This window comes from Sturnira hondurensis, unplaced genomic scaffold, assembly GCF_014824575.4.
Source record: "Sturnira hondurensis isolate 20B ecotype Veracruz unplaced genomic scaffold, ASM1482457v3 Scaffold0009719, whole genome shotgun sequence".
NCBI classification, from domain to species: Eukaryota; Metazoa; Chordata; class Mammalia; order Chiroptera; family Phyllostomidae; genus Sturnira; species Sturnira hondurensis.
Window position 1 is genome coordinate 4,029,562 of NW_028082350.1, and position 28,000 is coordinate 4,057,561.

Consider the following 28,000-nt stretch of genomic DNA (forward strand, 5'->3'; position numbering starts at 1 on the left):
TATTTAAGGTCTTAATAGTAGATGACAAGAAACAAAGTTGTCATTTTAGGGAAGCAAACCAATGAAAGGCTTTGGATTTAATGCAAACAGACCAGACCCCACTCAGGAGGAAGAGTTTCAAAGTAGGCAAAGATCAGTTTGTTGATAAAGATGGGACAGTTGGAAAAAAATGTCACATTTGGAAGAAAGTGTCTAAGTCACAATCAAAACATATCTGATTGTGCAGAGCCAAAACTATGGACAGTTTGTGAGGTACTAGACAAAGCCTAACTATAAAAGAGGGGCCTGCAATGGCTTGAGCTGGGTCACCTAGGAAGACCCACCTAAAGTCAGGGCCTATCAGATAACATCTGCAACCTCAGCCAGCCTGAGACGTTCCCCCTGCTCTCCAGGTGAGCTGAGGACCAAGAAGTAAGAGTTAGCAGTAGCAGGAACATAATAAGGGATTATAAGGACAGAATACAAGAGATAATAAGGAAACAAATTTTAATCCCTGATACAGTAAGCACTGTTGTTTTAGTGGTCAGCTTTGTGATTATTCTAATAAAACACAAGTGATCTGTTCCATTTTAGAGTGTTTAAAGTATTTAAAAGAATTTGGTATATTAGACTGTGAAAAGCTTAATTATGTATGCAATCAATATTCAAATGTTTGAGGAAATCTGAATTGTTGACCTCATGATTTACTAGTTGTGTGAATACTTTGGGAATATTTAGAGAAATATATATACATATTTTTATAGGCAGGAAGGGACTGTAAGGAAGTGCTAGAAGTAAAAGAAAGTCAGGGACCTACATCCAAGACAACTTTATCCAGCACAGCTGTCATTTAGAATGGAAGGGCAGATCAAGCGTTTCCCTGATAAAGTCAGGTTAAAGGAGTTCATCACCACCAAGGCGTTACTCTATGAAATGTTAAAGAGACTTATCTAAGAAATAGAAGATCAAAAATATGAAGTTTGTTTGACAACAGTTTGCTGTAAAAAATGACAACAAACTCACAACTATTAACAACCAAACCTACAAAAACAAACTAAGCAAACAAGTAGAACAGGAACAGAATCACAGAAATGGAGATCACACGGAGGGTTATCAGTGGGCAGAAAGAGAGAGGGAATAGGGGAAGAGGCACAGGGAATAAGAAGCATAAATAGTAGGTAGAAAATACACAGAGGGAGGTTAAGAACACTATAATAAATGTAGAAGCCAAAGAACTTATAAGTATGACCCCTGGACATGAACTGGAGGGGAGGGGAGGGGTGGGGGACGGAATACAGGTGGCAGGAGGGGGGTGCAGGGCAGAGGGGAATAAAGGGGGGTAGGTGGAATAGGACAACTGTGATAGCATAATCAAAATATATTTAAAAAAATAAAAATTTAAAAAGTTTTAAAGAAAGGAAAAATCATTCATTGAAACACTACTTATCTTGATTACTGAGATTTTCAGCACCCCCTTGAGTTCTGCTCCTGAGGTAAATGCCTCACTCGCCTCACCCTAACCCCAGCCCTTCTGGAGGTGTGGGCATTAGTGTGGCCATAACATGCAGAACTGCAGCCTGAGAGAAATATTAATTGTTAAAAATGAATAAACTGAACACCAAAATACATATAGTAGGAAATGCTCCTTTTCAAGTACAAAACTGCACTGGAATTTTCAGGTGTAATAACAATATGATGAGTGTGGGGTTTTGTTTGTTTGTTTTTATAAAGAACAGACCATGTAAACAGACAAGATACCTCTGGTGGCAGTAAAGAACAGACCATGTACAAAGAAATCAGAAGCAACAGGACTATTGGGAGTAAGGGGTATTTCCGGAATCTATTCTCAACCATATTCTGCATTTCTCAGGCCTCCTGCCTTTGCTCAAATTGTTTGCTTGCCTAAAACACCCCTACATCCTTCCCCCATGTCCAAAACTTACCCACTCCTCAAGAGCCAGCTCAAATGTCATCTCTTTCACTAAGTTTTTCCTATCTCTAGATAAGTAATTTCTTCTCCTTCAGGACTCCTCCAAACAGCATACCTGTGCTGTTCAGTTCTTGTACATACTGCCCTGCTTTATAGTTTCCTAAATATTCATTTATTCAACAGTTATTGATCATGTACTAAATACCAGTTATCTAGCATCCTTTCTTTCTCTCCAACTACAAACTCCTCAAGGCCAGCCCAGACCCATATCTTACCAATACCTGGATCTCCCACAGGGCCAAGCACAGAGGTCTGCTAGAGAGCCAGCATTCAACAAATGCTCAGAATCTGGACGAAGTTACACTCTGTTTAAAACCACTGACAGCAGCCAATGCCTGTGTAATTCAGTCCCAATTTATTAGCTAGCACACAGGTCCTCCATGATCCAGCCTAACCTACCCCCACAGTGTTCTCCATTCCTTTCCCACACATGTTCTGTACTCCAGTCAAAGGAGATGCCTCATCTTCCTCCACAAACTCATCCCACATCTCCGTCCCTGCCTGTGTAGTGCCCTGCATTTGGCCTTCTCTCTCACCATTCCCCTCTGCTTGTCCAGTCCAGCCCTTCGCTCTTCTTCACTCACCCCAGACATCGGTTTCTCAATGAAGTCTTTCCTGGTCAATCCAAACAGATAAGAGACCTCTAACGTTCTACTCCATGGCCTCACTGCATGCTACTCTGCACTCCAGTTATTTAAGTCTCTCTTTTATGAGACTACAAGCTCTTAGGGGTCAGGAATCATATCTAAGGTATGTTATGGCATGTGATGACCTACAGCACCTAGCAAAGTACCGTATTTTGTAGAAACGTGCAACAAATGGTGGTTATTTGATAAATGACTAAGTGGATGAAGTACTTTCCCTCTATGTTTCCCCAAGCCCCAGAAATCTTATCTGGACAGAACAGGGACAAAATGATCCTCTTTCCTAATATGTATTCCATGAGAGAAAGGCTTAAGATGCAAGGAGGTACACACCAGATTAAGTAAAGAACTTACCTACAGGGGCTTCAGGATCTTACCTCATACTCAAAGTCACCTCCCAGCACCCCAATGTCCAGGTGCAAGTTCTTAAGAAGCTCACTTGAGTTGCCAACACTCTGAAACAAAAATGACTATGAGTGGTGAGCTGGAAAATGGGACAGCCCAGAGAGACGGCCAGGAGGCTCTTGGTTGGTTATACTTTCTCAGTCAGACCTGAGAGGTATACAGACTGGGCAACAAATAAAGCTGTGAGCTGGAAATCATTTTTATTTATTTTCAAAGTTGCACAGAGGTTAGCCAAAAAGTGAAAGCAACCCAAGTTGTTTTCTTCTATCAACAAATGAAGGATACCAGGCTGGTGTAGCTCAGTGGACTGAGCGCAGGCTTGCGAATCAAAGCATCGCCGGTTTGATTCCCAGTCAGGGCACATGGTTGGGTTGCAGGCCATATCCCCAGTATGGGGTGTGCTAGAGGCAACCATACATCGATGTTTCACTCCCTCTCTTTCTCCCTCCCTTCCCCATCTCTATAAAATAAATAAATAAAATCTTAAAAAACAAAAACAAAAACAAATGAATGGATTAAGTATGGTCTATACATTCAATAAGGATTATTCAGCCATAAAAAGGAATGAGGTTTCAATACACTCTATAACATTAATATACCTTGAAAACATTATGCCACACAAAAGAAACCATACATTAAAGGACAATGATTGTATAATTATAGTTATATGAAATATCTAGAATAGGCAAATTCATAGAGACATAAAGTAGACCAGAGGCTTACCAGGAGCTGGGCAGGGGGAAGAATGGGGAGTTACTATTCAGCAAACACATAGTGTCTGTTTGGGATTATGAACAAGTTCTGGAAATGGACTATGGTAACAACTGCACAACACTGTAAAATTAATTAATGCCTCTAAATTGTATACGTAAAATTGGTTAAAATGGTAACTTTCATATTTTATACACACACACACATTCTTTACCACAGTAAAATTTTTAGAAAAAAATAGCACAGAGGGTTTTCAGGACCAGGAGCAGGATCATCATCACCTGGTTGTCACTCTCCACCTCATCCTCCTCACTGGCCTCCTCCCCTAAGGCAAAGAGGCTGGCAGCATTCTTGTCCTCATGGATGGAGCCCACTTGACCATTTGCAGAAGTCTTGAGACCCTGTGAAGGCTCCAAACAGAAAAAGAGAATTAAGGAACTCATGAGGAATACCTTCAGAATGCTCTCGTCACTCTCCTTCTGTTTATATGTCTTCCAGAGCAAGGCCACCACATTCACAAGGCTGACCCTGACAACTCCAACTCACACTGATCCCTCCTTTCCCCAACTGCCACTGCCCTGGCCGTAGAGACTGGGAAATCAGCACTGCAGTCCCTAGGGCGTGGTCTGTCCTCCACTGCCAAGAGCCCACCGTCGGCATCATACAGGTATAATTTACCTTCCCAACTGGATTATGAATATTGAGGACACAGCCCATGCCCTCTATTTCTCATCTATGGGCCACACAGTTCCTAGCACGGTACAAGGAGACCCCGCAGTAACTAAATACACTTAACACAAGGAAAAGCACTTACCAGCATGAGTTTTCCGAGCTGGCCAGACTCCACTGTGTTCCCTAAGCTCACACTTTGAGAAACACGAAGAGCAGAGGGCGGGGCATCCTCAAGGCCTCGTAAGGGAGCCAGGCCCCCAACAGGAACATGGACTGGGGCTAATGAGGAGCCCAGAGCCTGACCAACAGAAAACATTATGTTACAAACCCAAGAAACCACATGGCTCTGAGAGTTGGAGACAGATATAAAAATTAAACATCTAAATTCTGCCCGCTCAAATTTAAACCACCTCCATTCAGAGGCTGCCAATGAGATACAACATCCAGAAATGACCATCGTGCCAACTGTGTGAGAAATCACAGGCTGGCTCCCTGATTCCCACAGCTCCACTGCTGCCTCCCAGTAAACAGCCCCTTGCACCTGGCTGGTGCTGTACAGGGCCCTGCTCCCCTTTCAGAAGCCACACAGGAAGGGTGTGGAAGGAGAAAGTAGAGACAAGGGCTTCATCTACCAGAGTGAAAAATCTTAACGGGTAGAGTTTAAACTGATGAATCAAGGAAAAGCAGTGTAAGCACAGTATTCAAAAATATGGACATTGGGGGGGTGGGCAGGGCTGGGAATATAAGACAGAAAACTGTACTTGAACAAGAATAAAATAAAATAAATAAATAAAATTTAAAAAAATACATGGGCATAAACACCAGAAGAAAGCAGTTGCCTCTGAAAAGAGGCACACACACTGCAGAACTTCTGTGCCTTGTGATAGGTCTTTTGGTACAATTTGACTTTGTATAATATGGGCATGTTTTATTCTGATTAAAATAAATATTAACTATAAAACAATATACATGACCAATAAAAAAATAAACTCTCCTGCCCACCTGCACTGATGGGAAAAGTGGCTGACAGAAGCCAAAAGACTGGCCCCTTCTTCTCCCTGCTCCCTGAAGGCGTTGTGCTGCCACAGCCGGGGAAGCAAGGCCAGGAGTCAGAGTCTGGGAGACCTTGGGCTACTCACAGTTACCCATCCAAATGATGGAGATGATGTGTGCCTGATCACTTAAGGTTTGTTGAGAAGTTCAAATGAGATCATCAGTGCATGGAGCACATGCAAGAGGTCCAGGGCTACACCAAAGTTAAGGAATTGCTATTATTACTACAGAGATTCACATTACACGAGTCTGGGCTAGAAGCAGAGGCAAGGATAGCACTCTAGGGACAATTTACAAAGAGTTCTTTCATATTCATTTTGCAAACTTAAAGTGTATAAAGAATACAAAGATTCCATTTCCTTCTAATCCCACAGGGACTGAAGAGAGAAAGGGGAACCAGGAGAAGGTCGGAATTAGAACATTCAGCCCTGGCTAGTGTGGCTCAATAGAACCAAAGTGTTGCTGGTTTGATTCCCAGTCAGGGCGCATGACTGGGTTGCAGGCCAGGTCCCCAGTAGGGGGCATGTGAGAGGCAACCACATATTGATGTTTCTCTCCCTCCATTTCCCTCTGTCTATAAATAAATAAATAAATAAATAAATCTATCTATCTATCTATCTTTAAAAAAAAAAAGAACATTCAGACGGCCCATCTCCTCACCCATAGTCTCAGCCTAGGGCCAGACCATCAGGTGGGTCCTGAATAGGGCCCATTTCTCCACAGAAAGGGCATCAGACATTCATCTGAAAGGTGACGTGAGAACCACTCTCAGGCCTTTGTAGGTTACCAATCACCTAGCCTGTTACAGAATATCTTTGTTAGGCAGAAAAGGATATGGCTATTTATAAAATTGGCCGAAATCACCAGTGTTAAGCACTCTAAATGCCACATCTCATTGTACTCTGATGACAGCCTAAGGGCGCTGTTCTTGCCATGTGAGCCAACAAAGATTGGTGAGATCAAGACCCCTGCCAAAGTCATGGGGCCAGCAAGCAGGGCAGATGTGGGCTTGGAATTGGGGCTCTCTCTAAGCAGGTATGCTACACTGCCTCCTGGCTGTGGCACAAAGAAGCCCAGGCAAGCATCTCTGAGGTGAACTGTGAGTAAACCAGGCCTGCTGCTCCTGACTTCCACCCTCCCAGTCAACCACAGTGTAGCAGCAAGCAAAATTCTTCCCAAACTGTATTTATGGAAAATCACAGACTCCTAACATGGTTAATTTGCTAACGTGCTAGTGGCTTGGGGGAGGGAGACAGGGATGCTGACTTTTTTTCTCCCAGGCCTTTCCCAAATCAGTGGTTAGCAAGGAAATTATGCACTCCTGGCTCCTAGCTGATCATCTTCTGTAGACGGCCCTTAACTCTGACCACAGACTGTGTGTGGCCTGTCCTTCAAAGCAGATAAACTTGCTGCCATTGGGCTAAGTAAAACTTTCAGGATAATCTGCAGCTTATCTGATATTTATAGTGCTATAGCAGTTATTAAAGCTAACAGAGAACCAGTGCATGCCAGCAATTAAGAACCATAGGTAACAACTAGGTAAGGCCATAGCTGAGCAAAAGCAGAGAAGCAAGGGAAATTCAGACTTGACCCCATGGTCTATGATCCAACTTGACTCCTTCTAAATGAAGAATATGGTATGACTATTTAAAGGAACAAGGGTCAAAATGACAGGGCAAGCTCAACTCTTTGGTAATCCCAGTAGGGGTAGAAGTGAAGCACAAGCAAGGTCTGCACAGCTTGACACAGGTTATTCACATGGTTTCTGGGAAGCCTGGGAAACAAGAAGCAGAAGCAGCTTACTGGGTGGTAGAGAGATTCTGTGCTTCAGCCCCTTGTAATCACATTAACTCTAGTTCTGTGGGATTCTTAGAAAGGACTAAGTTGAGAGCTCAAGTGTAGGGTGCCTGATTAGGAGGGCTCTCTCTATAATCAGCTGATGGGAAAGGCTTCCCAAATCCTGGGAAGGTAGCTACACCTGCATGAGTGCCAGGATTGGTGCCACCTTACTCACCCTCAAAACTGAACATCCCCAGAACATGCGATCCACCCAGGAAGTCTAGGCCCCTTCAACCCCTATCTTGTATGTGATGGGGTAGAAGAAACATGAAATACATGCCATCCCACAAGATGGACATCCTGAGTAGTTTAGGGATCAGTAGTTACCACTGGAGGGTAAGTAACAGGAAAGCAGACCTAACAGCTGGCTGCATTAAGATATCAACTGAACCTGCTCCCTCGATGCCACATTCTGCGAGGCCTCGGCACCATGCTCTCTAAGTAGCCTACCTGGTTGAGAAGCTGCATCTCGCCTGGCTCTACAGCAAGTCTTCTGTTGGAACTCAGCTCGACTAGCCCCTGACCGAGAGGGCTGCTGCTTGGCTGAAGACAGGCTTGCTGAGAGGCCTCCTGCCCAGCTGGGGCAAGGGCTATCTCCTGAGGATGCTCCAGCAGCTCTGGCCCCCAACCCAGAAACTGTAAGTCCCTGTCCGTTACGCTGGTGGTCTCGTGCTCACCCACGGGAGACATCCCGGGAGACCGAGCTGTCATGCAGCCGACCATGCTGGCCAAGTCTCTGCATGGCATTTCCTGCATGCTCTCTGGCAGCCTCAGGTCCTCCAGCTGCTTGGAGATCTTGGCCATCTGCAGGATGTGCTGGTAGAACCTCTGATCCTCGGAATAGTCTTCACTCTCTGACTGCTCATCTGCAGAGCCCTGCAGGTGGGACAACTGGGGCACTACAAAGGGGCCAGAGTGTAGATTTCTGGGTCCAAGGCCTGCCTGACCCACACCCTGCTCAGATCCGGGACAGCTCTGCAGGTCCCATGGGAAGTTATTCACCTCACCCATGACCTGAGAGCCAAGGTGAGAAGCCAGACTGCTGTTGCTGTTGCTCTCTAAGTCAGACCCATCACCACTGGGCTTCCTGTCTTCTTCAGGGGGCTCTGTAGACAATGGGAGGTATCTCTTCTCACTGGTAGGAGATGCCTGTGGGGCACTACCTGAAGGGGCATTCTGGGCTGGTTCTGATGCCAGAGTATTGGACAGTATTAGGGAGAGTCCCTGAAGTGGATCTTCAGCTGAGGCCCTTAGATCCTCAGGATCAATGAGCTCTGTTTTCTTGCAGCTCCCGGGAGTGTCCTTGTTGACAAGCTTGGAGACCTGTCCCATCCACAATCCTGGGGGCTCTCTCCTCCTTCTTCCCCAACCCACACTCCCACCTTCCCCAGAAACACCCTGATAGCTCAAGTCTTCAGCTGGGCCTCTATCTAACAAGAACAGCTTGCTCTTCCCAGTAGGCAGCATCTGTTCAGAAGAACAAGGAGACAGAGAGAGGTCCTCCTCAAGGGATGGTGAGCTCTGGCCCTTGTCCCCCGCAGGGCCAGTGGAGCTCGGTTTGGCCATGGTGTAGCTGTGCTGCTCGCCTTTCATCTGTGGGCCCTTGACGGTTTCAGAAAGCTGCGAGTGGGGAGAGGCCTGGCTCCTGCTTTCCAACACACCCTGCTCATTCTGGAGGGGACCACTGTTCTCAGGGCCCAGAGAGCCGGGTTTCTGCTGTCTGGTCCTCATTTCCAGTTCTTCTATTTCAGGGTCTGAAAACCTCAGGTAGATGTTCTCAGTTGGCTTCTGGGTTTTCTCCAGACCCTGCTGATCACCTAATTCCGTCCTGCATTGGGCTGGGGTCCTGCCTAAGACTTTCTCCATGTCGGTAAAGATTTGGTGGGTTTGGGAAGCTTGGCCTTTGGAGAGTGGCTGTAGTTTGTTGGGCAGGGTGCCCCTGAGAGGCCAGGGGGTATCACCAAGCATGCATGGGCTCTTCCCTTTGTTAAACAAGCCCTTACTTCTAGCCTGCATCTCTTGGTCTAGGTCCAGATCAGCAAGCCCAGGTGCTGGAAGAGGGGATGGGCCACGGAGAAAGGAGGAAGAAGGCAGAAGTCCCTGCTCGGGCTGTGTTTCCTAGATGGATATATAAACATGCAGAGAAAACTAAGACAAAGCCCCGCTAATTTATACTTGCTACCTCAGCTACCTTAGCAGAAACCCACCCACCATCTAAAATCAAAGAGGGAAGAAAAGTTAAAAGCTCTGTTGGGCTTTGTTGTCTTCTGGCCCTAGTTTCCTTATCTATAAAGAGGAGGCTTGACAGATTAATGGCTTACTAACCTTGCTCCACAGAACCTGCAGGTTGGTTCCACATGGTACCTGGGGGCCACTAGTAGTGTACATGTAGTGAAGAAGGGGCATTACCAAGACCCACACCCCCAAAGGCAACCACAGTGGCTCCACTTCTTCTTTACATGCTGGACCTCTCTGGAGGAACTGATTTGGAGACAGGGCTTCACTACCAACCTAAGCTTAAAAATCACCAACCAGATTTTCCCTAAGGTAGCATCAAGCTCTCAGTTCTGTGTTTGGTTAATTTTATAAAATCCACCAACCTTACCAATGACTACCAGAATTATCTAAAAAGAGAGAAAAGAGGGGAACTCTAACTGTGAGCGGAGCCTAGGAAACAGTCTAAGTCTTCTACCAAAGGTACAAGTTGGTACTGCTCAAAAGAGGTTTGTGTAGTCGGAATGCTGGGGCTAGGAGAAACCCCCCAAAGTCAATCCCACCCTATGAGCATTCACACTAAACTCCACCCAGCCCATGAGCCCATACCTCTAGACAGCCCAAACCACCTAAGCCCAGGTCACGCACCCATCTGTCCCTTAAATAAACTAAGGTTTGAGACTCCTATCTGGAGCCCTAAGAGCCAGACGGGCAGCCCAAGGTTATCCAATTGTCCCCAGCTCCTGAAACTACAGAAGAAATTCTTTTTGAAGAGAGCGCCAAGAATTCAGTCACACAGGCAGACTATTACCCAACCCTCCATCCCAAAACCCTCACTTTCTTCCCTCTTGCATCTTCGGCTATGCCATAGCCTGTCCAGATGCTGAATAACATTCAAAATAATCCTGGGCAGACCTGGGCAGCCCTGATGGCGAGGCTCAGTTGGTTGAGCATTGTCCCATGGACCGAAGGGTCATGGGATTGAGTCCCCGTCAGGGCACATGTCTGGGCTGCAGATTCAGTCCTGGTCAGGGCGTGTATGAGAGGCAACCCGATGTTTCTCTCTCACATTGATGTTTCTTTCTCTGTCGCCCCTCCCCCTCTCTTGAGTAAAAAATAATAATAGTAATCCAAGTTAAATGAAAACCCCATTGTTCATCTTTTGCCTTCAAACACATGACTTTAGAAAATTCAACCTATTTGGAAATTGCCTGTCCTCTTTTCTCCATCTGGAGGAACAGGCTTGTTATCTTATTTCTCAGAACCATGAGTAGTAATATATGGAGGAGAGGAAGGGAGGGAGGAGTATCTATAGAGCTCAGAGATGATGAAAAGAATAAATTCATCAGCAATCATCCAGTACCAGAACTGACATCCTTGAAAAGGATGGAGGATGAGGGAAAACTTCATTGAGAACCAAGCACTAGGCACTGGTGGGAAATAAAGACTATAAACAGAAGAACAAATCAACTGGACTTGAGAGGGTTGAAAAGATAGTCCTAGTGCTTTCCACCTGGCTGACCCTCCCTCTCCTCACAAGCTCTGCCTGCCCCACCCCTGAGGGAAAGGAAGAAGGCAGGCTGTGTGGCACTGCCACAGAATGGCTCCAACTCTTAGCTTCTCCACCTACAAAATGAGGGCAATAACTCTCCCTCCTAAGAGCAGACATACTGAAGAAAAAATTAAACAATGGAAAATAACACCTTCAAATCTGAGCAAAACACCTCCTTGAGACCAAGGACATTATGCTGCAATCAAATTTCAGTTATATATCACTCACCTAGGACACTGGCAACTAAAACAAGTGCATAGACTTCTGGCCAAGATGGAGGCATAGATAGACATACTGTGACTCCTCGCACATCCAAAATAAGGACAACAAAAATTTAGAAACAAAAAACAACTAGTACTAACAAAAAATTGAACTGTATGGAAGTCCAACAACCAAGGAATTAAAGAAGAAACATTCATCCAGACTGGCAGGAGGGGCAGAGACAGGCGGCTGGGTGGATAGTGCTCACGGCAAAGCGATGGCTGGCGGACCCAGTGAGGTGCCGGATTGTGGAGGGGCATGGCACACAAGGCTGGCAGACTGGGGGGTCCCACAGTCTCGTGCAGATAAAGCAGGCGAAACTGGGGAGCAAGACAGACCGTGCAACCCAAGGTCTCAGTGAGGGAAAATGAGCCTCAGACCAAATGAAAACACCTGTAGGAGTTGAGGTGCAGGGAGAGACTCCCAGCCACACAGAAGAGTTCGTTGGAGAGACCCAAAGGGTCCTAGAATGCACACAATCCCACCCACACAGGAATCAGCACCAGAAAGGCTCAGTTTGCTTAGGAGAAGTGGCTGAAGCGACTAAAATCCTGCAGAGAGCAGAGCAAATGCCATTGTTCCCTCTCAAAACCCTCCCCCACATACAGTGTCACAACCCAGTGACTGGGTTGCCCTAAGGCTCCACCCCTCACTACCTAACAGACGTGACAAGACAAAAAAAATGCCCCAAATGAAAGAACAGATTAAAGCTCCAGAAAAAATACAACTAAGCAACCAAGAGATAGCCAACCTATCAGATGCACAGTTCAAAACACTGGTGATCAGGATGCTCACAGAATTGGTTGAATTTGGTCGCAAATTAGATGAAAAAATGAAGACTATGTTAAGTGAAATAAAGGAAAATGTACAGGGAACAAATAGTAATGGGAAGGAAATGGGGACTCAAATCAATGGAGTGGACCAGAAGGAAGAAACATTCAACCAGAACAGAATGAAGAAATACGAATTCAGAAAAATGAGGAGAGGCTTAGGAACCTCCAGGACATTCTTTAAACATTCCAACATTCAAATTATAGGGGTACCAGAAGGAGAACAGGAAGAGCAACAAGTGGAAAAAGTTATTTGAACAAATAATAAAGGAGAACTTCTCCAATCTGGCGAAGGAAATAGACTTCCAGGAAATCCAGGAAGCTCAGAGAGTCCCAAAGAAGTTGGACCCAAGGTGGAACACACCAAGGCACAGCATAATTACATTACCCAAGGTTAAAATGAAGGAGAAAATCTCAAAAGCAGCCAGAGAAAAGGAGACAGTTACCTACAAAGCAATTCCCAACAGACTGTCAGCTGATTTCTCAAAAGAGACCTTACAGGCAAGAAGGGGCTAAAAAGAAGTATTCCAAGTCATGAAAGACAAGGACCTACATCCAAGATTGCTCTATCCAGCAAAGCTTTCATTTAGAATGGAAGAGAAAGTGCTTCCCAGCTGAAGTCAATTTAGAAGAGTTCATTATCACCAAGTCCTTATTATATGAAATGTTAAAGGGACTTATCTAAGAAAAAGAAGATAAAAAACATGTACAGTAAAATGACAGCAAGCTCACAATTATTGAGAACCACACCTAAAAAAGAAAAACAAAAACAAACTAAGCAAACAAGTAGAACAGGAATAGAACCACAGAAATGGAGATCACATGGAGGGTTACCAACAGGACAATCAAAGGAGGAGAGGGGGAAAAGGTACAGAGAATAAGTAGCATAGATGGTAGGCAGAACATAGACAAAAGGAGGGTAAAAATAGTATGGGAAATGTAGAAGCCAAAGAACTTATACTCATGACCCATGGACATGAACTAAAGTGGGGGAATGTGGGTGGGAGAGGGTATGCGGGGGGGGGGGGAATAAAGGGAGGGAAATGGGACAACTGTAATAGCATAATCGATAAGGTAATTTAAATAAAAATAAATAAAAATTTAAGAATTCATCTTAAAATAAATAAATAAATAAATAATAAAGCAAGTGGATAAAGTTCAAGGCCTTTCTTTGTGGGCTGTGAAGACACTGACTGGTGTTCTGGCAGATGACATCTAGGACTCACACCACTGAGACCATAATGAGCTCACACTAGGAAAGCCTGACTCTGAGAGCAGAGGAAAGACACTCTGCTCATGTAGGCTGTTTGGCCTCTGCCAGCTGCTCCCTGTCCCCTACAGTCCAGAAGGGCCAATGGCATCACTTCTTACATTAGTATTGCAAACCACAATCCTCAGCAGAACACTCTTTCCTACCAATCCTTTATGTGATATGGGTTCCCCAAGGGGAAAAAAAGGAATTATTTAGAAATAATAACAACTTCTAGAAGGTGAGAGGAAAATTTGCCAGAAGACTGGCACAATTCAGATGATGTACTATCAAGAAATTACCATTTATTGTTGTTGTTCTTAACCTCCCAGCTGTAAATACGTAGAGGTTCCCAACATCCCCTCAGGCTGTAGCCCTGTCTCTCTGAGCTCGCACCCACTGACTCACCATGGGACTTTTCAAGGTCTCTTTGTCTTTTTTGTCTTTCTTTTCCTTTTTCTTTTTCTTGTCTTTCTTCTTAATGGCCCCAGAAGCTGACAGCTTCCCTCGCTCTTGGATTACCAAGTTCCGATAGTGCTCATCACAGGGGTGGTCCCAGGTAGACTGCCCATTGGCAAAGTTGAAATAGTAAATATCACCTGTGATATCCTGGCTGGGGAGGAGCAGAGAACAGAAGTTAGTCCCTGCTCAAATTTAAAGCTACTTAGGAAAAAAAGAAAAGGAAAAATGGCAGAGGCAGAGGAGAAGGAAATGGAGAAAAGCAAAAGAAGGAGAGAAAATGGAAGGACAGGGAAGACGGGAAAGGAAAACAGAAAAATTAAAAGCTACTATTTAGCTAAGAATAAAGGAGTTAATTTAGATAAAAACAAAGGACTGGGATACCTAAAGACATCTCTACATTGAGAGGTATAATCGTTGGGGTTCCTGGGAATTCACGCTAGACTGGTGTGGGAATAAAATTGGTTTTACATAGGTAAGTACAAACACCATGGTATACTGGAACTAAAATCTAAGATAGACTTTGCTTAACATTTGTATTCATGGTCTGAGGAGAAAGATGCATTGTGAGAGCTCTGGTTTTACCAAAGCCTCCAAACTCACAAGGGGTGATAACCCGAGCTAGTGGGGATCAACAAAAGAAGAAAGTAATGTAGAAGGTGGGTTTCAGGAATCTGCACTTCACCAAGGACAAGTCCAAAATAAACCACCACTACCCACTACTATCCACCACTTATCCACCACTATCGATAATCCATTAAGACAGATAACAGGGAAAAAACTCACAATAGCAATATAAAAAATATAATACCCAAGAATAAATCCAAAGTGCAAAATCTTTCTAAAGCTGTACTGAAAAGCTAGGGAAAAGAAAAAAAAAACAATTAGAGAGATACTCCATATTCCTGATTAGAATGACTCAAGTCTGACAACATGCCAATAATCTTCAAATCAATCCATATAATCCAAAGAGAATTGCAATCAGCTCCTTATGAAACCTGACAAACTCAATCTCTATTCAAATAAAATAGAAAATATATAGAAATAAACAGAAAAAATATCAGAGGTAGAAGATAAAAAGAAGATATACAAGTGACCAAGCAGCACATGAAAAGACATTCAACATCACTAAACATAAGAGAAATGAAAATTAAAACCAGTGAAATACCCCTCCATACTCATTAGCATTGCTAATATCAAAAAAGCAGAAAATAAATAAAAATATTGGCAAGGATGGACAGAAATTAACCCCCTTATGCTCTGTTGGTGAGAATGTAAATGGTGTGGCCACTGTGAAAAACAGTATGGCGGTTCCTCAGAAAAATGGAAAACAGAATACTCATCTGACCCAGCAATTCAACCTCTAGGTACACACCCCAAAGAGGTGACAGCAGGATTCAGAAGGATATTTGTATATACCCCCTGGGAACTGGAGTTTTAATGCCAATGTTCGCAGTAGCATTGTTCATAATAGCCGAAGGTGGAAACAACTCAAATACCCACTGACAAGTAAATGGATGAACAAAATGTGTTATCTACACATTTGGTTATCTCAACCAAAATATTATTGTCTTAACAAGGACTTAAATTCTGAAAAATGCTACAACATGGATGAGCCTTGCAGACTTCATGCTAAGTAAAATAATCTAGTCACAAAAGGACAAATATTGTATGACTCCACTTATATGAGGTACCTAGAACACACATATTAATAGAAACAGAAAGTAGAGAGAGCTAGGGAGAGAGAAAATTGAGGAGTGTTTATTTATTGGATACAGAATTTCAGTTTTGGAAGATAAAAGTTCCGGAGACATGTAATGGTGACAGTTGCACAACACTGTGAATGTACTTAATTCTACCTGTACACTTAAAAATGGTTAAAACAGCAAATTTTGTTATATATATTTTTTCCCAGAAAAAAACACTTACAAAAAAAAAATCTTGTATTGAGAGACTTCCGGTCAAGATAGAGGCATAGGTAGACACACTGTGCCTCCTCAACCAAAACAGGAGAACAACAATTTAAAAACAAAAAACAACCAGAATGGAAGTCCAACAACCAAGGAGTTAAAGAAGAAACAACCCATCCAGACCAGAAGGAGGGGCGGTGACAGGCAGCAGGCAAAGAGGCCTTAGGGCCTCAACTGGAGGACAGGGGCAGGCAGGTGGGGGATTGCAGACTAGGTGGTCCCACATTCGAATGCAAAAAAACTGAGAGGAACAAATGGGGATCAAGGCTCATTGTGCAACCCAGGGTTCCAGAATAAGAAAACAAAGCCCCAAACCTCTGATTGAAAGCACCTGCAGGGGCTAAGGCAGCAGGAGAAACTCCCAGCCTCAAAGGAGACTTTGTTGGAGAGATGCACAGGATCCTAGAACATACACAAACCCCACCAACCCAGAAATCAACACCAGAAGGGCCTGATCTAACTCTGGGTAGCAGGGGAAATGAGTGAAACTGCCAGAGAGTGGAGCAAGCAGCACTACCCCATATACAGAGCCAAAATGCAGTGAAGTGGATTACCCGGCCCTGGTGAACACCTAACGCTCTGCTCCTGACTATATAATAGGCAGCCTGAGACAAAAAAGAAAAATAGCTGAAATAAAAGAACAGATCAAAGCTCCAGAAATAACACAACTGAGCAACCAAGAGATAGCCAATCTATCAGATGCACAGTTCAAACCACTGGTAACCAGGATTGGTTGAATATGGTCACAAATTAGGTGAAAAAATGAAGGCTATGCTAAGTGAAATAAAGGAAAATTTACAAGAAACCAACAATGATGAGAAGAAAACTGGGACTCAAACCAATGGTGCAGACCAGAAGGAAGAAAGAAACATTCAACCAAAATAGAATGAAGAAACAAGAATTCAAAAAAATGAGGAGAGGCTTAGGAACCTCCAGGACTTCTATAAATGTTCCAACATCCAAATTATAGGGGCACCAGAAGGAGAACAGGAAGAGGAAGAAACTGAAAACTTATTTGAACATATAATGAAGGAGAACTTCTCCAATATGGCAAAAGAAATAAACTTCAAGGAAGTCTAGGAAACTCAGAGTCCCAAAGAAGGTGGGCCCAAGGAGGAACACACCAAGACACAGCATAATTACATTACCCAAGATAAAAATGAAGGAGAGAATCTTAAAAGCAGCAAGAGAAAAGGAGACAGTTTCCTACAAAGGAGTGCCCATAAGACTACCAGCTGATTTCTCAAAAGAAACTTTACAAGCAAGAAGGGGCTGGAAAGAAGTATTCCAAGTCATGAAAGGCAAGGACCTACATCCAAGATTGCTCTATTCAGCAAAGCTTTCATTTAGAATGGAAGGGCAGGTCAAGTGCTTCCCAGGTTAAGGTCAAGTTCTTCCCAGGTTAAGGTCAAGTTAAAGAAGTTGATCATCACCAAGCCCTTATTATATGAAATGTTAAAGGGACTTATCTAAGAAAAAGAAGATAAAAACTATGTACAGTAAAACGACAACAAACTCACAATTATTAACAACCACATCTAAAACAAAAACAGAAACAAAAACTAAGCAAACAAGTAGAACAGGAGCAGAACCACAGAAATGGAGATCACAGGGAGAGTTATCATTGGGGAAAGTGGGAGGGGGAGAAATGGGGAGAAGGTATAAGGAATAAGAAGCATAAATGGTAAGTAGAAAATAGGGGGAGGTTAAGAATAGTATGGGAAATGTAGAAGCCAAAGAACTTATATGTATGACACATGAATATGAACTAATGGGGAGGAATGTGGGTGGGAGAGGTGTGCAGGGTGGAGGGGAATAAAGGAAGGGAAATGGGACAACCATAATAGCATAATCAATAAAATGTTTTAAAAATGAAAAAAGAAATCTTGTATTAAATAACTTATGCACTGACTAGATCCTCTAGTATAATTATATGGAAGTGATAACAATGGCCTGGGCCAGGGAGCTCAGTTGGTTAGAGCATTGCCCTGATATGCCAAGGTTAGCAGGTCAATCTCCAGTTAGAGCACATACAAGAAGCAACCAAAGAATGCATAAAATCAGTGAGACAACAGATAGATGTTTCTCTTTCTCGCCTTCTCTCTCTCTCTCTCTGAAATCATAAATTAAGAAAAGGTTTTAATTTAAAAACAAAAACAAAAGAAGTGATGACAATGGACATTTGTGCCTTGTTCTTCTTCAGTGCATAAGAAAGCATAAAGAAAATTAAAAGACAAGAAAGTAGGAGAAATAGTACAAATGGTAGTATAAGATTAATAGACAAGACCCTGGCTGGTGTGGCTCAGTGCATTGAGTGCTGGCATATGAACCAGAAGGCTGTCAATTCGATTCCCAGTCAGGGCACATGCCTGGGTTGCAGGCCAGGTCCCCAGTGAGGGTGGTACACAAGAGGCAACCACACATTGATGTTTCTGTCTCTCTCTTTCTCCCTCCTCTCCCCCATCTCTAGAAATAAATAAAGTCTTTAAGAAAAAAGAAAATACACAAAATCAATGAGGTCCACCTCCTTAACAAAAATAAAAAGCAACAAAAATAGAAAAAAAGGCAAAGATTATAAACTAGCAAATCACAACAGACAAACCACAGCCAACTCAATTCTATGAACAATTTGGGAAATGCAAATTAAAACTATCAGGTATAATTTCTTGCCTTCAAATTGACAATATTTCAGATTGACAATTTTTAAATTTATAATACTTTTAAATGAATGATCGTATGTGCTGTTGGTAAGACTGATAAACTGTAATGGAAAAGAATTTATTACTAAGTAACAATATTTAAATTCTATACACTGTTTTTTAAATTTTTTATGAGTTTATTTGTGTAAACAACAACATATGCCAGGGAGCAAGATATCAAATGCTACCGAGAATAGGATATGCAGTTTTTAAATGTATTTTATTGATTACGCTATTACAGTTATCCCATTTCCCCTTCATTGTCCTCAACCTGCACACCCTCTCCCACCCACATTCCCCATTTAGTTCATGTCCATGTGTCATAAGTTCTTCAGTTTTTACATTCCCCATATTATTCTTGCCCTCCCCCTATTTTCTCCCTACTGTCTTTGCTACTTATTCTCTGTACCTTTCCCCCTTCTCTCCTCTTCCCACTCCCCTGTTGCTAACCCTCCATGTGATCTCCATTTCTGTGGTTCTATTCCTCTTCTACTTGTTTGCTTAGTTTGTTTTTGTTTTTCTTTTTTAGGTATTGTTCTCAATAATTGTGAGCTTGCTGTCATTTTACTGTACATGTTTTTTATCTTCTTTTTCTTAGATAAGTCCCTTTAGCATTTCATATAATAAGGGCTTGGTGATGATGAACTCCTTGAACTTGACCTTATCTGAGAAGTACTTTATCTGCCCTTCCATTCTAAATGAAAGCTTTGCTGGACAGAGCAATCTGGAATGTAGGTCCTTGTCTTTCATGACTTGGAATACTTCTTTTTAGCCCCTTCTTGCCTACAAGGTCTCTTTTGAGAAATCAGCTGACATTCTGATGGGAACTGCTTTGTAGGTAACTGTCTCCTTATCTCTTGCTGCTTCTAGAATTCTCTCCTTCATTTTTACCTTGGGTAATGCAATTATGATGTACTTTGGTGTGTTCCTCCTTAAGTCCAACTTCTTTGGGACTCTCTGAGCTTCCTGGACTTCCTATTTCCTCTGCCAGACTGGGGAAGTTCTCCTTTATTATTTGTTCAAATAAGTTTTCCACTTGTTGTTGTTCCTCTTCCCCTTCTAGAACCCCTATAATTTGGATGTTGGAACATTTAAAGATGTCCTGGAGAGACTTCCGCCAAGATGGAGACATAGGTGGAAACATTGTGCCTTCTCCTACAGCCAAGTTTGAATACAACAAAGGTTTGGGAACAAGGACATACCCAAAGACCAGAAAATTGAATTATACGGAAGTCCGATAACTACGAACTGTTCAATGGGACGGTAAGAGAGGCAGAGCCAGCAGTGGAGCAGGGTTGGGCAGGACAGATTCCCCGACCTAGGCACGGAGGCAGCCCGGAACCAGTCGGGGTGTGGAGCAGACTGACCACGGTTGCACATTTGCGCACAGTGAGACGGAACACGCAGGCCCCAGGGGGCGAACCCAGTGGTGGAGGGCTGACAGTGGTGGCACACTCCCGTGCAGTGGAACGAACCGCATGGGCCTGGTGACGGTGGTGGCTGCGGTGCCAGTGGGGGCCTCGGCGGCGGCGGCGGCGGCAGCAGCAGACGGGACACAATTGTTCCTCGTTGACTCCGCCCCCACATACAATGTCACAACCCAGCGACTTAGTTGCCCGGCTCTAGTGAACACTTTAGGGCTCCGATCCTGCTCCGCAAAGGCACGAACAGGCCAAAAGATGGCGCAAGAAGAACTCAAAGTCCCAGAGCCGATAACTCTAAGCGACCAACAGATTGCCATCCTCTCAGAAGCACAAATCAAGACACTATTTATCAGGATGCTCACAGAACTGGTTGATTATAGTCACAAATTAGAGGAACATATGAAGGCTAAACTAATTGAAATGAAGGGAGATGTCCAGGAATCCAATAGTGATGGAAAGGAAACTGGGACTCAAATCAAGGGAGTGGACCAGAAGGAAGAACAAAATATCCAACCAGAAAAGAATGAAGAAACAAGAATTCAAAAAAATGAGGAGAGGCTTAGGAACCTCCAGGACATCTTTAAACGTTCCAACATCTGAATTACAGGGGTACCAGAAGGGGGAAAGAAACAGCCACAAGTGGAAAACTTATTTGAACAAATCATAAAGGAGAACTTCCCCAGTCTGGCAAAGGAAATAGACTTCCAGGAAATCCAGGAAGCTCAGAGAGTCTCAAAGAAGTTGGACCCAAGAAGGAACACACCAAGGCACATCATAATTACATTAGCCAACATTAAAATGAAGGAGAGAATCCTAGAAGCAGCAAGAGATAACGGGACAGTCACCTACAAAGGACTTCCTATCAGACTGTCAGTGGATTTCTCAAAAGAGACCTTACAGGCAAGAAGGGGCTGGAAAGAAGTATTCCAAGTCATGAAATCCAAAGACATACAGCCAAGATTGCTTTATCCAGCAACTCTCATTTAGAATGTAAGGACAGGTAAAGTGCTTCTCAGATAAGGTCAAATTCAAGGAGTTCATCATCACCAAGCCCTTATTATATGAAATGCTAAAGGGACTTATCTAAGAAAAAGAAGATGAAAAATATTAACAGTGAAAGGACAGCAAACACACAGTTATTAACAACCACACCTAAAACAAAAGCAAACCAAGAGGACAGCTAGATCAGGAGTGGAACCATAGAAATGAAGGACACATGGAGGGTTAGAAACAGGGGGGTGGGAGGAGGAGAAGGGGGGAGAAGGCACAGAAAATAGCATAGATGGTAGGTAGAAAATAGATAGGGGGAGGGTGAGAATAGTGGGGGAAATATAGAATCTAAAGAACTTGAGACACGTGGTTATAAACTAAGGGGGGGAGAATGGTGGGGGAGGGAGTGTGTGGGTTGAGGGGAATGAAAGGGGGGAATAGAACAACTTAATGGTATAATCAATAAAATATATTTAAAAAAAGATGTCCTGGAGGTTCCTAAGCCTCTCCTCATTTTTTTGAATTCTTGTTTCTTCATTCTGTTCTGGTTGAATGTTTCTTTCTTCCTTCTGGTCCACTCCACTGATTTGAGTCCCAGTTTCCTTCCCATTATTATTTGTTCCCTGTACATTTTCCTTTATTTCATTTAGCATAGCCTTCATTTGTTCATCTAATTTGCGACCAAATTCAACCAATTCACTGGTGAGCATCCTAATCACCAGTATTTTGAACTGTGCATCTGATACGTTGGTTATCTCTTGGTTGCTTATTTGTATTATTTCTGGAGCTTTGAACTGTTCTTCCATTTCGGCCATTTTCTTGTCACACCCATTAGGTAGTGAGGGGCGGAGCCACAGGTGTTCACCAGGGCAGGGCAACACTGTAGCTGAGTGGTGATGCTGTATGTGGGGGTGGGGTCTGAGAGGGAACAATGGTGCTTGCTCCACTCTCTGTTGGACCTCAGTCCCTTTGGAACGTTTCCCCCAAGCAAACTGGGCCCCTCTGGTGCTGATTCCCATGTGGGTGGGCTTGTCTGCATTCTAGGACCCTGTGGGTCTCTCCAACAAACTCTCTTGTGAGGCTGGAAGTCTCTTCCTGCGCCTCAACCCCCACAGGTATTTTCAATTGGTATTCTGATGCTTTATTTCCTGGCTCTAGGACCCTGGCTTGTGCAATATGTCTTCCTCCCCAGTTACCGGCGCGCAAATATGGGACCGCTGCCCAGTCAGCCAGCTGCCTTGAGCACAGTGCCCTGCTTCTCAATCGCTGCCTTGCTGGGTTTGCCCCTTGTCACCTGGGTGCCCAGGTCTGTCTAGTGCTGTCTTGCGCGCCCCAGGTGCCTTGCGTGCTGGTGTCACTGCTTCCTGTGCTGTGACCCCTCTCTGCTTGGCCGCCAGACTCCACCCCGCCTACCAGTCTAGATGAATGTGTCTATTTCAGCTCCTTGGCTATCTGACTTCCATGCAGTTCAGTTTTCTGTCAGTTCTAGTTGCTATTTTGTTTCTAAATTTTTGTTGTCCTTATTTTGGTTGTGTGAGGAGGCACAGTGTGTCTATCTAGGGCTGGAAGTCCCTAAATTCTGCACATCTTTTAACATAGCCATTCAAATTCTAAAGAAACATACAAAACTACAGGCAACATGATTAACTGAACTGAAGAAAACATCTGACTATTCTCAGCCCATACTAACATAAATAAATACTGGATTAATATCTAACAATTACAACAACAAAATAATAAGACAAAAAATGTTTTCAATATAGCCAGAAAGAAAGAGAAATTCTCATACGGTAGAAATGGAAAGAAAACATGAAATCTGAGTAATAAGTGCATGAACTGACAGATCGAGACTGGTATCTGACACGGATACAGGCCCTGGGAACCTGGATTTTAGTATCAATTTATGGACACAAAATGTGGCCTTAGGCCTCCATGAACTTGGGAACTGGAAATGAGACCCTTGCATACACCTGTGGGCCTTAAGAATGCTCCCTCCATCAGTAAAAGAATCTAGAAGGCCACAGAAACAACGAAGAAGCATGTCACCTACTCTGTTCTCAGCAGCCAAAATAAAATGTTATGAAAAACTGAAACCCCAAGATACAGTACATGTAGCTATAGAAGCCAAAATGTGTTATGAAGTCCCAAGAGAGGAAATTAATAGAAGAACTTAGTCCTAAAGCCCTGAGACACTCCTAACAGAAGTCATTATAAAGCCACTTGATACCCTAGGAATGAGACAACCACAGAAAGTAACTTCTACAGAGGATGGATTCACAAAATTCACAGTAAATAATTACAAACTACACAAGGAGTCAGGTTACCATGACAGAAATTCAGTGACACAATGAAGGAGTAGAGCATTAAAAACTTGGCACAGCACAACAATTAAAAGAAGCCTAATAATAACTAAATTTACAATTATGGTAGGGATAAAAGGAATAGAATCTATACTAAAAGAGCAGAATTCTACAAGAAACTCCAGACTTATTGTAAAAAACATAACAGAACTTATAGAAACCAGTAGAATCTTTTAAAAAATAGATAAGTTAAACAAAGCAAATATACACAGAAAAAAAAACCCAGTGAATTAAAAATTATCCAGAATGCAGCATGCAAGAAAAAGTGATTTTTATTTTATTTTTAAAGATTTTATTTTATATATATGTATATTTTATTAATTATACCATTACAGTTGTTCTGTTCCCCCCTTCATTCCCCTCCACCCTGCACACCCCCTCTCCCACCATTCCCCTCCTTTAGTTTATGACCACGTGTCTCAAGTTCTTTAGATTCTATATTTCCCCTACTATTCTTGCCCTGCCCCCTATTTTCTACCTACTGTCTATGCTATTTTCTGTACCTTCTCCCCCCTTCTCCTCCTCCCACTCCCCTGTTGCTAACCCTCCATGTGATCTCCATTTCTATGGTTCTGCTCCTGATCTAGCTGTCCTCTTGGTTTGCTTTTGCTTTAGGTGTGGTTGTTAATAACTGTGTGTTTGCTGTCCTTTCACTGTTAATATTTTTCATCTTCTTTTTCTTAGATAAGTCCCTTTAACATTTCATATAATAAGGGCTTGGTGATGATGAACTCCTTGAATTTGACCTTATCTGAGAAGCACTTTACCTGCCCTTCCATTCTAAATGAAAGCTTTGCTGGATAGAGCAATCTTGGATGTAGGTCTTTGGATTTCATGACTTGGAATACTTCTTTCCAGCCCCTTCTTGCCTGTAAGGTCTCTTTTGAGAAATCCACTGACAGTCTGATAGGAAGTCCTTTGTAGGTGACTGTCCTGTTATCTCTTGCTGCTTCTAGGATTCTCTTCTTCATTTTAATCTTGGCTAATGTAATGATGATGTGCCTTGGTGTGTTCCTTCTTGGGTCCAACTTCTTTGAGACTCTCTGAGCTTCCTGGATTTCCTGGAAGTCTATTTCCTTTGCCAGACTGGGGAAGTTCTCCTTTATGATTTGTTCAAATAAGTTTTCCACTTGTGGCTGTTTCTTTCCCCCTTCTGGTACCCCTGTAATTCAGATGTTGGAACGTTTAAAGATGTCCTGGAGGTTCCTAAGCCTCTCCTCATTTTTTTGAATTCTTGTTTCTTCATTCTTTTCTGGTTGGATGTTTTGTTCTTCCTTCTGGTCCACTCCCTTGATTTGAGTCCCAGTTTCCTTTCCATCACTATTGGTTTCCTGTGCATTTCCCTTCATTTCAGTTAGTTTAGCCTTCATATGTTCCTCTAATTTGTGACTATAATCAACCAGTTCTGTGAGCATCCTGATCACCAGTGTTTTGAACTGTGCATCTGAGGGGTTCACTATTTCTTGGTGGCTTAGAGTTTTTGGCTCTGGGGCTTTGAGTTCTTCTTGAGCCATATTTTGGACTGTTGTGCCTGTTGCATATGAGGAGCGGAGCCCTAGGTGTTCACCAGGGCAGGGCAACTCAGTAGCTGGGTTGTGATGCTGTATGTGGGGGCAGAGTCAAAGAGGAGCAATGGCAGACCCCTCTGCTGCCGCCGCAGCTGCCACCGTCGCTGACACCCACGCATTCCGTCCCACTGCTCGCGAATGTGTGACCATGGTCAGCCCTCCGTTGCTGGGTTCGCCCCCTGGGGGCTGCACAGTCCGTCTCACTGCTCACTCTGCCGGCTTATCTGCACTCGAATGTGTGACCGCAGTCAGTCTGCCCCACACCCTCACTGGGTCCAAGCTGCTACCCCGGCTGCCTGCGTGCCTGGGTCGGGGGATCTTTCCTGCCTGATCCTGCTCTGCTGCTGGCTCTGCCCCTCTTACCGGTCCCAGTTGAACGGTTCGTTCTTGTTGGACTTCCATATAGTTCAATTCTCTGTTCTTTGGCTGTGTCTCTGTTTACTAAACCTTTGTTGTATTCAAACTTGGTTGTGGGAGAAGGCACAGTGTTTCCACCTACGCCTCCATCTTGGCGGAAGTTCCCTGATTTTTAAAATATGAAACCAAAGTTAGGAGACACAGAGGATAAAAAACAAGAAGGTCCAATATATTTCTGGTAGGAGTGCCAAGAAAGAAACGTGATATGGTTGAAAATGTTTCAAAATTAGAGAGAGGCATGAGTCCTCACAGTAAGAAAGCACTCCAAATCCTGAACATGGTAGTTAAAAGTAAATCCATACTTAGATATACCATACTGAAATTACAGAACACCAAAGTTAAAAACAAAATAATAAAAACAACCAAAAGGGAAAAAGGAACCTGATTGCCTACAAAGGAACAACAAATGAGAGCAAGAAAACATCTTACTTGCAAAATCAGAAGTCAGAAGATAATGGTACATAACATTGTTGATGGGTTGTTCATATTCAACAAGCAATACTATACTGTACTATACTAAGCTATCTTTCAAGTGTGAGATAAGACAAAAAATGACTGAGGACAGAGAAAGATATAAACACATTTAGCACGCTTGATATGAAGGGTATTTATAGAACCCTGCTTCCAAAAATGAGAGAAGACATTCTTAACATGCACGCATAAAACAGGACCCCTCTCTGAGCTACAAAATAAGTCTCAACTTGTAACAAAGAATATAATGAATAAATAACATTGGAAGTCAGTAATAAAAGATACCCAAAATATGTCTACCTCATTCTCTCCAAACTATTATTTTGGAACAAAAATATTTAACAAAATTTTAGAAAATTAAATCAACTAATATATGTTTATGAAGCAGACTTTATCCCAGGAATGTAAGGTCATTTTAACATTTGAAAATCAGTCAATATAACTGCTAACAGACTGAAATAGAAAAATCCCATGGTCCTATCAATAGATTCAGACAAAAAAATTGATAAAATCCAATATCCATTTCTGATTTAAACTCTCAGAAAGCTAGAATAGAGAATTTCCTCCTGGCAAAAGAACTTTTACAAAAACATACAGCTAACGTCACACTCAATGGTAAAGGCTGACTGCTTTTCCCTAAAGAACAAAGCAAAATTGTCCACTGTCACCTGTTCCACTTAATTACATTAGAGGTTCTGAAGTAAGATAAGGAGTAGATACAAAAAGTGTTCAGATTAGTAAGAAAGAAGTAAAAATGCCTTTACTCAGAAGACATAGTCAGTCATCTATGTAGGAAATCCTATGGAAACTACCAAAAAGCTATTGGAATTGACATAAGTGAGTTCAATAAATTTGTAAGATATAAGATCAATATAAAAAAACAACTTAATTTCTGTATAAAAACAACAAACTATGAAATTAAAATTTTAAATATACCACGTGCAGAAACATCAAAAATAGAAACTATCAAGGCCATAGCAAGGTGGCTCAGCTAGTTGGAGTATGGTCCCATACACCAAAAGGTTGTAGATTTGGACTTCCGGCAAGATGGAGGCATAGACAGATACACTTTGACTCCTCACACAACCAAAAGAAGGAAATAACCAATTTAAAAACAAAAAACCAGAACTTCCAGAAAATCAAACTGTATAGAAGTCCAACAATCAAGGAATTAAAGAAGAAACATTCATCTAGACTGGTAGGAGGGGTATAGACTGGCAGCCGGGGTGTAGCAGACTCGCGGCAAGGCGGTGGCCAGAGGGCCAGCCGAGCAAGGCAGCAACTGGCAGACCAGGTGGTCCCACACTTGTATGCGGATAAACAGGGAAGAACAATTGGGGACCAAGACAGACCATGCAACCCAGGGTTCCAGTACTGGGAAATAAAGCCCCCAAATCCCTGGCTGTAAAAATCTGTGGGGGATACAGTGGTGGAAGAAACTCGCAGCCTCACAGGACACTTTGTTGGAGAGATCAACAGGGTCCTAGACGTGCACAAACCCACCCACCTTCAGCACCAGAAGGGCCCAATTTGCTTGTGGGTAGTAGGGCAAGTGACTGAAAGCCTGCTGAGAAGCAAGAATCTCTGGGACAACTTTAAACATTCCAACATCTGAATCATAAGGCAGCCATAAGGAGAAGAGGAAGAGAAAGAAATTAAAAATTTATTTGAAAAATAATGACAGAAAAATTCCCCAATCTAGTGAAGGAAATAGACATAAAAGTCCAGGAAGCTCAGAGTCCCAAAGAAATTGGACCCAAGAAGGAACACACCAACACATCATAATTAAATTTCCCAAGATTAAAGATAAGAAGAGAATCTTAAAAGCAGCAAGAGATAAGGAGACAGTTACCTACAACGGAGTGCCCATAAGACTACCTACCAGCTGATTTTTCAAAAGAAACCTTGCAGGCAAGAAGGAGCTGGAAAGAAGTATTCCAAGTCATGAAAGGCAATGACCTACAGCCAAGATTGCTCTATTAAGCAAAGCTTTCATTTAGAATGGAAGGGCAGATCAAGTGCTTCCCAGATAAGGTCAAGTTAAAGGAGTTCATCATCACCAAGCCCTTATTATATGAAACATTAAAGGGATTTATCTAAGAAAAAGAAGGTCAAAAATATGAACAGTAAAATGACCACAAACTCACAACAATCAAAAACTGAACCTGAAAACAAACAACAAAAAAAAACTAAGCAAACAACTAGAACAGGAACAGAATCCCAGAAATGGTGATCACATGGAG

At 42.8% G+C, this 28,000-nt stretch overlaps 1 protein-coding gene across 11 annotated transcripts in view; it reads right to left on the bottom strand.

The window, feature by feature from the left end:
• CEP164 (centrosomal protein 164) overlaps positions 1-28,000 on the bottom strand; it is an 85,656-nt gene that overhangs the window by 41,809 nt on the left and 15,847 nt on the right. For 8 of the 11 annotated variants that reach the window (XM_037057514.1, XM_037057515.1, XM_037057518.1 and 5 more), the window contains 5 exons: positions 13,808-14,012; positions 7,744-9,411; positions 4,544-4,699; positions 4,011-4,139; positions 2,991-3,068 (listed from right to left, as the gene is read on the bottom strand). In XM_037057514.1, the coding sequence (XP_036913409.1) occupies positions 2,991-3,068; positions 4,011-4,139; positions 4,544-4,699; positions 7,744-9,411; positions 13,808-14,012 (2,236 nt within the window). The remainder of the gene's footprint in view (positions 1-2,990; positions 3,069-4,010; positions 4,140-4,543; positions 4,700-7,743; positions 9,412-13,807; positions 14,013-28,000) is intronic. The other 3 variants (XM_037057522.1, XM_037057516.1, XM_037057523.1) reach the window with 3 other exon arrangements.